Here is a 12,668-nt window from a genome sequence, read left to right as displayed (position 1 = left end):
ACATTTAATTAGGGTAGGTGCTGGACACTGAACCTATTTAATTTACTATTCCATCTCCAATCTACATTTAATTAGGGTAGGTGCTGGACACTGAACCTATTTAATGTACTATTCCTACTCCAATCTAAATTTAATTAGGGTAGGTGCTGGACACTGAACCTATTTAATTTACTATTCCAACTCCAATGTACATTTAATTAGGATAGGTGCTGGACACTGAACCTATTTATTTACTATTCCAACTCCAAGCTACTTTTAATTAGGGTAGGTGCTGGACACTGAACCCATTTAATTTACTATTCCAACTCCAATCTACATTTAATTGAGGTAGGTGCTGGACACTGAACCTATTTAATGTTTAAATACAAGTTAAAATATATAGAATAATTATTAATTAATATATGAATATGTTTTATAAAAAAAGCTTATAATTAAACTATTTTTTTATGATTTTTGTTATATTGTAAAACTAATCACACATAATCAGAACTTTGAAATCATTAAAATCTAGTAAAAATTAGATTTTATAATTATACATTAAATAATTAAAATATTTCTCTACATTTAGGCATTATATATCTATCTAAACACTCACCACCCGTATCTCCTATAAAACCAAAATTCACTCATAGAATTTCAATACAAATGTAACATATTTAAATTAAACATACGTATATTTTTTTTTAAATGTATTTCTAATATTTTTTTTAAAAGCATCCCCCCTTTATCCCCTATAAACCCAACATCCAGCTCCTAACATTTGGAAAATAAATTTTTAATTTGAAATTTGAAATTCTTATTTCAATTTATTAATTTTTTTAAATGTTTCTATTTATTTTAAATATTTTTAAAACACTCACCACCCCTTATCCCATATAAACCCAACATCCTGCTCTTACGATTTGAATTTAAATTTGTAATTTTAAATTTTAAATTCCTATTTCAATTTATTATTATTTTATAATTTTTCCATTTAATTTAAATATTTTTTAAAACACTCCCCATCCCTTATTCCCTATAAACCCAACATCCCGCTCCTAAAATTTAAAATGTTATAAAAAATTTCAAATTTCAAATAAATATTTCAATTTTCTAAATTTTTAAAAACATTTTCCATAATTTCAATATTTTCAAAACACTCCCCACCCTTATCCCCTATAAACCCAACATCCCGCTCTTAAAATTTTAAATAAAAAAAATATCAAATTTCAAAGAAATATTTCAAAGTTCAAAATTTTTCAAAACATTTTCCAGAATTGAACTTTTTTTAAAACACTCTTAGCCCCTATAAACCCAACATCCCACTCCTAAAAATTTAAATAAAAATAAAAATTTCAAATTTAAAAAATACATTTTAATTTTCTAAATTTTTTAAAACATTTTCCATAATTTACATATATTTGTAATACACTCCCCACCCTTATCCCCTATAAACCCAATTAATTTAAAATTTCCAATTTCCAATTCCTATTTTAATTTAATTATTTGAAAAAATGTTAAATTCTAAATATATAAATTCTAAATATATATTTTGAAAACACTCCCCACCCTTATCCCCTATAAACCCAACATCCCGCTCCTAAAAATGTATAATACATTACTAAACTTTTTAAAAATACTATAATAAATTATTGCTAAACAATTAAACATTTCTAATTTATAAAACATAAAACAACGATATTTTGACATTTCGATATTTTATATATCGATATTTCTTATCTCGACATTACTTGACTCGATATTATAAACAATAGATCAAAACGATATTTTTTACTACAATATTTACAACATCGACATTTCTTACCTTCGATATTTGAAACTCGATATTACTGCAAGTCGACATCAGGGACTCGATATTTTGACTGTGTACCGGGAATAATAATATATAAAAAGAAAAACTTACCTGATGTGCCGGCTGCCTCGGTGCTACTCTCCTCCCTGCAGTCCATGGGCCACACATCACAGGCTTCCCACCAAATCTAGACACTACTCTCATGCTATACCTAGCATGAGAGAAGAGCCGTTGTTGGCCTTAGCAGGTTGCTCTGTGCCTTTTCTTCACCTGGCTGTGCAACACAACTGGGCTGGAGAAATAAAAGTGCACAAGTTGGTTTAGCGGTCCTAAGACAGCCGGACAAACCGACATGTGCACTTACAATGGCCACACTCTTCCTCCATGCCATGGCCAGGTCCAGCCCGCCCCACCCTAGACTTCATCGGCTCAGATAGTGGTAAATAAAAAATAAATAGTTTTTTTATCATTTTAATTTTTATCTGCCGGCTCTGAGCAGTGGGGCGACGGTCCTCCGCCATTACGGAAGAGCTGCTCCTGAAATGATCTCAATGCATGGATTTAACCCAAGCTGCTAAATTCAGTCACTAAAGGAGCAAAGAAAGCGGCAATAATATGCAACAAGATTTTTTGCTTCTAGACGCGATACTAGAAACAGATGCTTGCATTTCATACATTCAGTTGCAACAAACACTGCTGGCTGCCTTTACTTCAAATTCATACCTACAAAAAGTAATTCACCCTGGAGAAAATTTACCCCAAAGCAACAATATTAATTTTCTCTGATTCTGCCCACATATGCCAGAAAGCCATTTGAAAGATGCACAGTATTTACTGTGCTCCCAAAAACATATCTGCTGGGTATTTACCTCAGTGACATGAGAGGAAGGTCAACAACACAATTTGCAACCCAGAAACTCAGATTGAAAGTGGGCCACAATCCTGTCACAGACACACTTTCTATGACGCTTCCTCCAGGACGAGCGGGTTTCTGATCTGTTTGAAAGACTTCAGAAAAAAAGAAAAATTGAGTAAAGAGCAAAGATACATTGCACAAGGGTTTAGTGAATATAATATTTATAGAGAAAAACGATTAAAAAAAACTTTGCATTCGATCCACATTACCTTCAGGATAAATTTTGGCACTAACTGAATCCATTCAGCATGGTTAGGGATCCCAATCAGGAAACGTTGTTTAGCAGCAACGCAAGGTTCTGGTAACACATTAAGGTAGTGCCTGGTGCAAACACATTTAACTACAATATTAAAAACTGATTTCAGGAGTTTCTGAGCAGTAATGTGATTTTACTTTTCACCGCAAGATCCTTGAAGAGGTGGACTTTTATATGTAAGATGCTCTTTGGATGTGCTATCTGGGTAGCAGGAAGCAAGTCAGGCTATCAGTTTCCCTTGTCCAAATGAGATATGGTTTGCATCTGGACAGGAAGTCCAAAGTTCACTTCTGATAGGAAGGTCTTCACTTGCAGAGTAGACTCACCAGCTCCCAGGTGCCTTCACCTGGTACATGATTTGGGTCCTGAAGCTGTGCACAGTAATGTGTAACAAGAATGCTTGTGTACATTTTTTGTGTTGAATTTTGTTTTGTAGCTGCTGGACCAAGCCCTCTCTGCAGGGTCACCCCCAAAGTTTGTGTCTTCACCCTCCACTTTTATGCTGAATTCCTTTTTGTTGGCTGTAAGGACTGCACACTTTACCATTGTAACCAGTGCTGAAGTGCATGTGCTCTCTCCTGTAACCATGATAGAATTGGCTTATACTCAATCAGCATATTTAATGTACTTGTAAGCCCCTAGTAAAGAGGTACTACATGTACCTAGGGCCTATACATTAAATGCTTGCAAACCTGTCCCAGGCCTGCTATCACAGCCTGTGTGTGTAGTTTTAAACAGCCATTTTGCCAGACCAAACTTTCCTTTTTAGTTCATATAAGTCATCCCTAGGGTAGGCCCTGGACAGCCCAGCAGGCAGGGTGCAGTGTATTCAAAAAGTCGGACATGTGCTTTTAAAACTTTACATATCGTGGTAGTGAAAAACTCTTACAATTGTTTTTCACTACTGCAAGCACTGCCTCTTGTATAGCATAACATTGAGGCTACCTTCTAACATTTACTAGGTTGTAATTTTTAAATGGCAACTGGTAACTAGTTCATGTTTGGTTTCTTTGGGGTTCTATGAAAATAATATTCTATGTTAAAGTCAGATTTTGAATTACAATTTCCAAAAGTGCGACACAACTCCAGAACTGCTCAGGGGTGCCCTATACCTAATATGCTGCGTCACTCCTTACACCTGCTTCAAGCAGGCGTAAGGATTTGACGCTGCGGGGACATACAAGTGACTCAGTGAAATCTTGTAAATTTCACTGCATCACTTTTACGGGGCACCTTGTGATGAAACGCTCACCCTGAATACACAATATACCTGACGCAGGTATAATGTAGCACAGGGCTTTACAATGTGACTCATCTCACTAGATGCGTCATGTTGTAAATATGTCGCATAGTGGCACATTGTTTGCGCCGCATCCGCATCACAAAAGTGATGCAACGGCAGCGTAAAAGTGTTGCAAGGGGCTTGTAAATCTGAACCTGAGGGGCAGATTTACAATAACTGGCGCATCCCTGCATATAAGCAGGGATGCGTCAGTTATTTTGCGTGACTGAAAAAACCCCTTGCGTCACCATGGATGCGCCGCATTTACAGTGCAGCACACCATGGCGCAAGGATAGACAGATGCATGGCGCATCTGTCAGCTTAAGGGTGACGCAGTGCTGGTGTCGTGGAAAGGGGCGACCGCTCGGTCCCCCCGAACGTATGGTGGAGTACCCGGATCCCCCCGGGAAGCCATTTTGGGCGGGAGGCGAGTCTCGGCTGGTATGCCCGAAGCGGCGTAGCCGGGGCGCGCCTTTTCCCGCCCAAGAGGGGGCTGTCCTAGACACCTACGCCGATGGCCACGCCCCGGAGGCGGATTGGAGGAGGGTCCACGCCCGCCCGAAGAAGGATAAAAGGAGCAACAAGCCAAGGAAGCATCCTCTTGTTCCTGTGCTCTGAAGCTGCACCTCCCCGTTGCACGTGAGCTCGAGACGGAACGAAGAGCCAATTTTGAAAATTTGTAATTTTCTGTTTTCTCTTTTAGCGCTTCAAGCTTTGGTTCCAGGACCTTTCGGTCGACTATCTTGAGAAAATGCCGAGCAAAAGGGTCGGAAAGAAGGTTAGCACCGACCAAATGCTTCGTATGCTGGTAAAGGACATGGCGAACATGAAGAAGCAGATGGCGGCCATGAACCGTACGGGCCGGCCTAAGAAAGTCATCGGACCTGCATTGCCGGGGGTTGTCCCTGCCGGGAGAGGTAAAAGGGCCAGGAACAGGGCGGCTGGGGATGAGGCACCGGTTCCCGAGTCTCCTCCGGTGAGCCCGGTCAGGCCGGTAGAGGCCCCAGTTCTGATTCCGGACGCAGGACAGCCGATCCCTGTCGTAGTTACGCCTGTGAACGAGGGGGATATGCCACCTGAGTTGGCCGCCCAGTTGGCGGCGTGGTTGGGCAAGAATAATGAGGGTGCCATTGCTCCTGGGGATACGGCCGAAGAGGCCAAATTAATAATGAAGCAGTTGCGGCAATCACGAGATGCTGCGAAGGCACCTTGTCCTTTTGTTCCCTCTCAGGTTCCCGCGGAACAACCGTCTTCGAGCGTTGGAACAGCGGCTGCAGCGAGTTCAGCTGATTCGGGTAAGAAGCCGTTGCCAATGGCTGGGGAGGGGTCGTTACCCTCAAGGAGGGAAAAGGTGGTCCAACATATCCCGTTGGCCACAAAGGAAATGATATGGGCGGATAAATATGTGAACATATTTTCGCTATTGACTGATCATTATGAAATAGAACATGTTAGAAATCAGAAAGAACTGTTCCATCCAAATGTATGGCGAGCAAAGATGGCGGGTTTCAGAGTTGATGAGACAATCGCTAATTGGGCCAGGGCTTTTGGGATGTTCACTGCAATCATGGGGGAACGTAGGCCCGAGGTGTTGACTGAACTGGCTTGTTACCAGACACGGATAATGGATTTTTATGAATCGTACGAAGGTGATCAATGGTTGGGTTATGATAACAAATTTCTTAAGGCCAAAGAGCACGACTCATCCCTGACGTGGGATTGTTTCGACTCCATTTCCTGGCAGAAACAGGTTAGGTCTAACCCGGCAAAGCCGTCTTCGTTTGGCGGGAATGGGGCAGAGCCTTCCCGCCATTTCCCGTCGGTGCCCTTTCGAGCGGGCACCGGTAGTGATCAGCACACAAAGAGTAATTGGAACTCTGGCAAGAAAGGGGTATGTTGGAGCTTCAACAGGGGTAAGTGCACTAGACCACAGGGGACGTGCAAGTTCAGGCATGAGTGTGCAGGGTGCGGACAGTCTTCACACCCCGAGAGTTCATGCAGAGCCAAGAATGGCGATACAGGGGGCAGAGGCGGCGCCAAACAGGTCTAATAATGGCCGAGGGGCGCTGCTACCTACTCCCATCGACATCATGGCAATGGTCCCCTGGCTGAACGAATACCCCGATCATGTCTCCGCTGGGGTGTTGAGAGACGGTTTCTCAAGTGGTTTCCGCATCCCGGCGGGGGATTGTCGGGGGGAAACACTGTGTAAAAACCAACTGTCGGTTCAACAAAATACGGTTGTAGTACAGGCAAAGATTGCAAAGGAAGTGGCCCGAGGTCGGGTGGCGGGTCCTTATGCGAGCCCGCCTGTTCATAATTTTGTTTGTTCGCCGTTGGGTGTAGTCCCCAAGAAGGACCCAGGTGAGTTTCGGTTAATACATAACTTGTCCGCTCCTAAGGGTTTTTCTGTGAATGATGCGATTGATCCGGGAGTTTGTTCGGTGCGGTATGCTTCCTTTGATGAGGCTGTCGCCATGTTGAATCGCCTGGGGCCCGGAGCGCTGATGGCTAAATCTGATATCGAGTCAGCATTCCGGTTGCTCCCGGTACACCCGCAGGATCAGCGTCTGTTAGGTTTTGTATTTCAGGGACGCTATTACATGGATAAATGTATGCCAATGGGTTGCTCCATCTCTTGTGCGTATTTTGAAAAATTCAGTAGTTTTTTACAATGGGCGTTCACCAGAGCCACAGGCTTTACGCAGGTTATGCATTACCTTGATGATTTTCTGTTTCTGGGGGCAGCCGGGGACACAGAATGTGCGCAGGCTTTGAGTAAATTTTGTGATCTCATGAAAAGATTCGGTGTGCCATTGGCACCAGGCAAGACTGTGGGGCCGTCTACTTCACTCGAGTTTCTGGGAATTGCGCTCGATTCTGAAGAGGGGTGCTTCCGTTTGCCTAAGGAGAAGGTGTTAAAATTTAAGGCCTCGCTAGAGACATGTATTGGCGAGACGAAGGTAACATTGCATCAGTTGCAGCAGGCTGTGGGTCAGCTTAATTTTGCCCTTAGAGTGATACCAATGGCTCGCCCCTTTTCTCGCTCTATTGCTCAAGCCATGGTGGGCCTTAAGGAAGGGCATCACCGCACAAGACTCTCGGCAGAGGTTCGCCAGGACATGCGCATATGGTTGGCATTTCTGGCGGATTTCAACGGTCGTGTCCTGTGGAACAAACCAGCGGTCTCCTCCGAGGAGCTGGGATTGTGGACCGACTCGGCAGGGAGTGCGGGTTTTGGCGTCATTTTTGGTAATCATTGGTCGGCACAAAAATGGCCGGCATGGTGGCACGAGAGTGGGCTCACGGGTAACATTGGGTTTCTTGAACTGTTCCCTATTCTAGTGGCCCTGAAGACATGGTCAGAGGGGTTTTGTGATCGTGCTGTGGTGTTCTGGTCCGATAACATGACCGTGGTAGAATGTGTCAATAATCAGGCAGCACGCTGCAAATTGATCTTAAGATTGATGAAAGAAATTGTCCTGCTATGTATGCAATTGAACGTTCACTTTAGAGCAAAACATGTGCCTGGGGTACTGAACCAGGCGGCTGATGCACTCTCTCGTTCCCACATGCAGGCCTTCCGGGGCCATCTGCCCTCTGCGGACTTGGGGGCGGCACCATTTCCCGAAGTTCTCTGGTCTCTCGGTGCCCCGGATTACAAAACCTCGTGGGAGAGAGTTTAGCCCCCAGGACAAGGAAGGCTTATGAAGGGGCGTTCCGTTCTTATTGGGCATTTTTGGGTCCAGCTAGGGGGGAACATTGGGGGCAGGAAGAGTACGTCCTGAGATTTCTAGTATCATTGCATCAGGCAGGCCGATCAGTGGCAACAGCCAATAGACACCGAGCTGCCATTGCGTTCATGGCGCAGGCTCATGGCATTCAGGACCCCACAGCGTCCTTTCTGGTGAAAAAGGCGCTGCGCGGGTGGCAACGCCTTGAGGGTCGTAGAGAGGACGAGAGGCGCCCGATAGGGCTAGCAAGGTTGTCCCAGTTAATGTCCGTACTCCCTGCGACTTGTTCATCTCAGTCAGAGACAGTGCTGTTCCGGGCCGCTTTTGCATTAGCGTTCCATGGGGCTATGCGGATAAGCGAACTGGTAGCGAAGAACAAGCAGGATACGGGGGGAGGTCTGTGTCAAGAACACATCCAGATTAAGGGTGACACGATGGTAGTCACGATAGCCAAGTCCAAAACCGATCAGGGAGCGATCGGAGACAGTGTGGTTGTTCAGCGCATGCTAGGGTCCCACATGTGCCCAGTGAAATGCATAGAGGAGTACTTAGTGCAAAGGGCGGCAGCATGGGGGGGAGCTTGCTGAGACATACCGACGCCACCCCACTGACCAGGTTCCAGTTTCAGCGGGTGGTAACAATGGCAATCGCGGCAGCGGGTTTGAACCCGAGCGATTTTGGGAACCACTCATTCCGGATAGGTGCTGCTACAGAGGCTACAGCCAGGGGTTTGAGTGTGGATAAAGTGAAACAGTTGGGGCGTTGGTCCTCGAATTGTTATAAGAGGTATGTGCGGTTGCACATGTTGTGAAGCTAATGTCATGCACTCACGCTTCTTGTTTTCTGTTTGGTTTTCAGTTTCGCGAGCAGGCTTTGCGGGGCGGACTGTGCAGTTGACCCAACACCTGGGGACCAGTGGTCAAAGATCACCGGCTGAGGCAAGAGTGGTGTGGGTCGTCGGCCACTCATACGTGAGGCGCGCCGCAGACGTATTCAAAGCAGGTGACATGATTCACATGGCTGGGGAATACGGGTACAGGGTGACCTTCTACGGAAGGGGCGGGCTCTGTATTGACCAGTTCAAACTTTTATGGAGGGTTTGTTAGGGCGGACAAGGTCACCGCCATCAGTAATCATAGTGCATCTTGGGGGCAATGATTTGGTGACCACTGGTCGGCGAGTACTTCTCGAATTAATCTTATCCACAGTAAGTTGGTTGGCGAGAAGGGTTCCGGGGTGCACGATTGCATGGTCCCACATGATTCCGCGGAAGGAGTTTGTGCAGCCATGACCTTTAAGTAGGAGTTTTTTGGGGGGTCCGGATAGCCGGTCAACTATCCGGCCTGTGGCGGTAAGGTCATGATCGGTGAGCAGTAATTGGAAGATCCCTAGAGGTGGGGCGTCACCCATTATGGATGGGAGCGCCCGGGGGGAGGCGGCCATTGGCCCCTCAAACGGGGAGGCGGTCCCCTTCTAAGGATGGGGACGCCGAAAGGGAAGGCGGTCAAGGCCCCTCCCTGGGGAGGAGGGGCTACGGGCCCCTCCTGGGAATTTCCCGGGGCCAGGACATCTGCGACGGCAGATGTGGTAAGCAGTGTGGGGTGGGAGGGGGGTCTACGCTACCTTCTAGACACCTCACACGAGTCCTCGGACGACCACTAAGATGGCGTCGAGTAAACAGGGGCCCCCGTTAAGACAAGGGAAATTGGAAGTTGGCACAGAGGTACAGTCCTCTGTGCGCCCGCCCCTCACAAGTGAGGGGGGAGTTCTGGTATTAGGGATCTGACACCGGTTAAGACCTTGCCGTTGGCCCGTAATGTTAGGATGTACAATTTCAATTTTGAGAAATGCATTTACAGGATGTTTTAGTATCGGCTAGGAGAACCTTTGTATTAGAGATGTGTTAAGGTTAGCCAAGAACATCGTAATGTGTAAATGAAATTGTACATGATATGAAACTGTTATTTTAATGTTTTAATTTTGTTTCATATTTTTAATAAATACGGCCGGGAGGGTAACTCCCTCCCACCTTCCAAAAGTTCAGAACCGTTTCCGTCTTCCCATTCTTGGGGATTGTGTTGAGAGGGGGTGTCGGGTATCCCAACCATATGGAAAGGGGCGACCGCTCGGTCCCCCCGAACGTATGGTGGAGTACCCCGATCCCCCCGGGAAGCCATTTTGGGCGGGAGGAGAGTCTCGGCTGGTATGCCCGAAGCGGCGTAGCCGGGGCGCGCCTTTTCCCGCCCAAGAGGGGGCTGTCCTAGACACCTACGCCGATGGCCATGCCCCGGAGGCGGATTGGAGGAGGGTCCACGCCCACCCGAAGAAGGATAAAAGGAGCAACAAGCCAAGGAAGCATCCTCTTGTTCCTGTGCTCTGAAGCTGCACCTCCCTGTTGCACGTGAGCTCGAGACGGAACGAAGAGCCAATTTTGACCCACCCACCAGCCCCTGATGACAGCGATTTGTTTTGAATAAAGTCGAGTGACATGATACAGTTTCTTTTACAGGTTGTTGTGAATAAAGTTGATAATTTTGATATGTAATAAAGTGGTTGATCTTTCAGCATGTGTTTCGACAAAGTATTGCAGCAGAGTTAAATGTAGTGCTTAGTAGAAGTTATACTTTGAATTGCTCAGTATAATCGTCTGTTTTATTCTCTCTTAGTTTAAAATGTCGTATTTATTTTTGGTCGGGCGGGAAGGTCATGATCGGTGAGCAGTAATTGGAAGATCCCTAGAGGTGGGGCATCACCCATTATGGATGGGAGCGCCCGGGGGGAGGCGGCCATTGGCCCCTCAAACGGGGATGCGGTCCCCTTCTAAGGATGGGGACGCCGAAAGGGAAGGCGGTCAAGGCCCCTTCCTGGGGAGGAGGGGCTACGGGCCCCTCCTGGGAATTTCCCGGGGCCAGGACATCTGCGACGGCAGATGTGGTAAGCAGTGTGTCTACGCTACCTTCTAGACACCTCACACGAGTCCTCGGACGACCACTAAGATGGCGTCGAGTAAACAGGGGCCCCCGTTAAGACAAGGGAAATTGGAAGTTGGCACAGAGGTACAGTCCTCTGTGCGCCCGCCCCTCACAAGTGAGGGGGGAGTTCTGGTATTAGGGATCTGACACCGGTTACGACCTTGCCATTGGCCCGTAATGTTAGGATGTACAATTTCAAATTTGAGAAATGCATTTACAGGATGTTTTAGTATCGGCTAGGAGAACCTTTGTATTAGAGATGTGTTAAGGTTAGCCAAGAACATCGTAATGTGTAAATGAAATTGTACATGATATGAAACTGTTATTTTAATGTTTTAATTTTGTTTCATATTTTTAATAAATACGGCCGGGAGGGTAACTCCCTCCCGCCTTCCAAAAGTTCAGAACCGTTTCCGTCTTCCCATTCTTGGGGATTGTGTTGAGAGGGGGTGTCGGGTATCCCAACCATGTCTCAAGCACGACATAACTCCAGCACTGCTCAGGGTTGCACTATCTCTCCTTACACTTGCTTCAAGCCGGCGTAAGGATTTGACACAGCGGGGGCGAAAAAGTGACTCCGTGAAATTTTTTAAATTTCACTGCGTCACTTTTACGGGGCTTCCTTGCGATGGAACGCCCACCCTGCATACATTATACCTCACGCAGGTATAATGTAGCTCAGGGCTTCACAACGTGAAGCATCTCACTAGCGTCACGTTGTAAATATGTTGAATAGTGGCGCATTGTTTGTGCTGCAGCTGCGTCCCAAAAGTGACGCAACGGCGGCGTTAAAGTGTTGCAAGGGGCTTGTAAATCAGACCCTGAGGGGCAGAATTACAATAACTGACACATCCCTGCATACTAGCAGGGATGCACCTGTTATTTTGCGTGACTCAAAAAACCCCTTGCGTCACGATGGATGCGCCGCATTTACAGTGCGGTGCACCGTGGCGCATGGATAGACAGATGCTTGTAAATCTGACCCTATGTCTCTAAATATAATCAGACTGAAGCGAGTTTGGATAAGAAGTTGAATAAAACTAGCAACCATTTCAAAATGAGATCAGAGAGGATTAGTTAGCTAAATATATGTACTTAGTATTCGATGCTTCAGGCAGAGACAAGTATCTCTTGTAGGTGTAGCTTTGAAAGATACACAGCAATTCCATTGGTTCTCAATTTAGTAACCCTTCTAGGGTAGTAGAAGGTCTAAGAGTATCTCTCTATCGTTTAAGTCAGTGAAGAACATGTTCAAGATTTCATCACACTCAAACTTCCCATAACTCCCTAAATTATTTTCTCTTTCTTGACATTTATTTGCAGTTTGTGTTCTTGAACTTACAGAGCTTACAGAGGACAAGGCAAACATATAGGGAACTGTACCAGTGTGGTTGCTGTCCGAAACAATGATTTCATCCACGTAAAACCAGTCGAGAGTTTCATCCTCCATCTGCAGAGGGAATAGATCAATCTGATGTACCCACACCGTCGAGTTTACACGCAGGTCCTTTGGGAATCCAGAACTGTTCACACAATTTATCCAGAGATTAGTGCAGCCAAACTTCCAGCTGAAAGAAATGAAACATTATTCATATTAAAAGGCAAATGAAATAATAGTTTAGACATTCACTGGCTGATTAACATCTTTTTGGTTTGTAAGTGCAATTAACTATTTTAAGTCCAAATGCATGGCCCTAAACGTGCAGCCTGTGTGCA

The 12,668-nt window shown here is 45.6% G+C and overlaps 1 protein-coding gene across 1 annotated transcript in view; it reads right to left on the bottom strand.

Annotated features, from left to right (window-relative positions):
- Positions 1-12,668, bottom strand: part of PKHD1 (PKHD1 ciliary IPT domain containing fibrocystin/polyductin) — a 2,083,594-nt gene that overhangs the window by 1,539,178 nt on the left and 531,748 nt on the right. The window contains exons 21-22 of the mRNA XM_086926200.1: positions 12,336-12,520; positions 2,662-2,800 (exon numbers count right to left, since the gene is read on the bottom strand). Coding sequence (XP_086782326.1) covers positions 2,662-2,800; positions 12,336-12,520 — 324 coding nt within the window. The remainder of the gene's footprint in view (positions 1-2,661; positions 2,801-12,335; positions 12,521-12,668) is intronic.

Source organism: Lissotriton vulgaris, chromosome 6, assembly GCF_964263255.1.
Source record: "Lissotriton vulgaris chromosome 6, aLisVul1.2, whole genome shotgun sequence".
In the NCBI taxonomy this organism is placed as follows: Eukaryota; Metazoa; Chordata; class Amphibia; order Caudata; family Salamandridae; genus Lissotriton; species Lissotriton vulgaris.
This window is presented reverse-complemented; position numbering and strand designations above follow the sequence as displayed.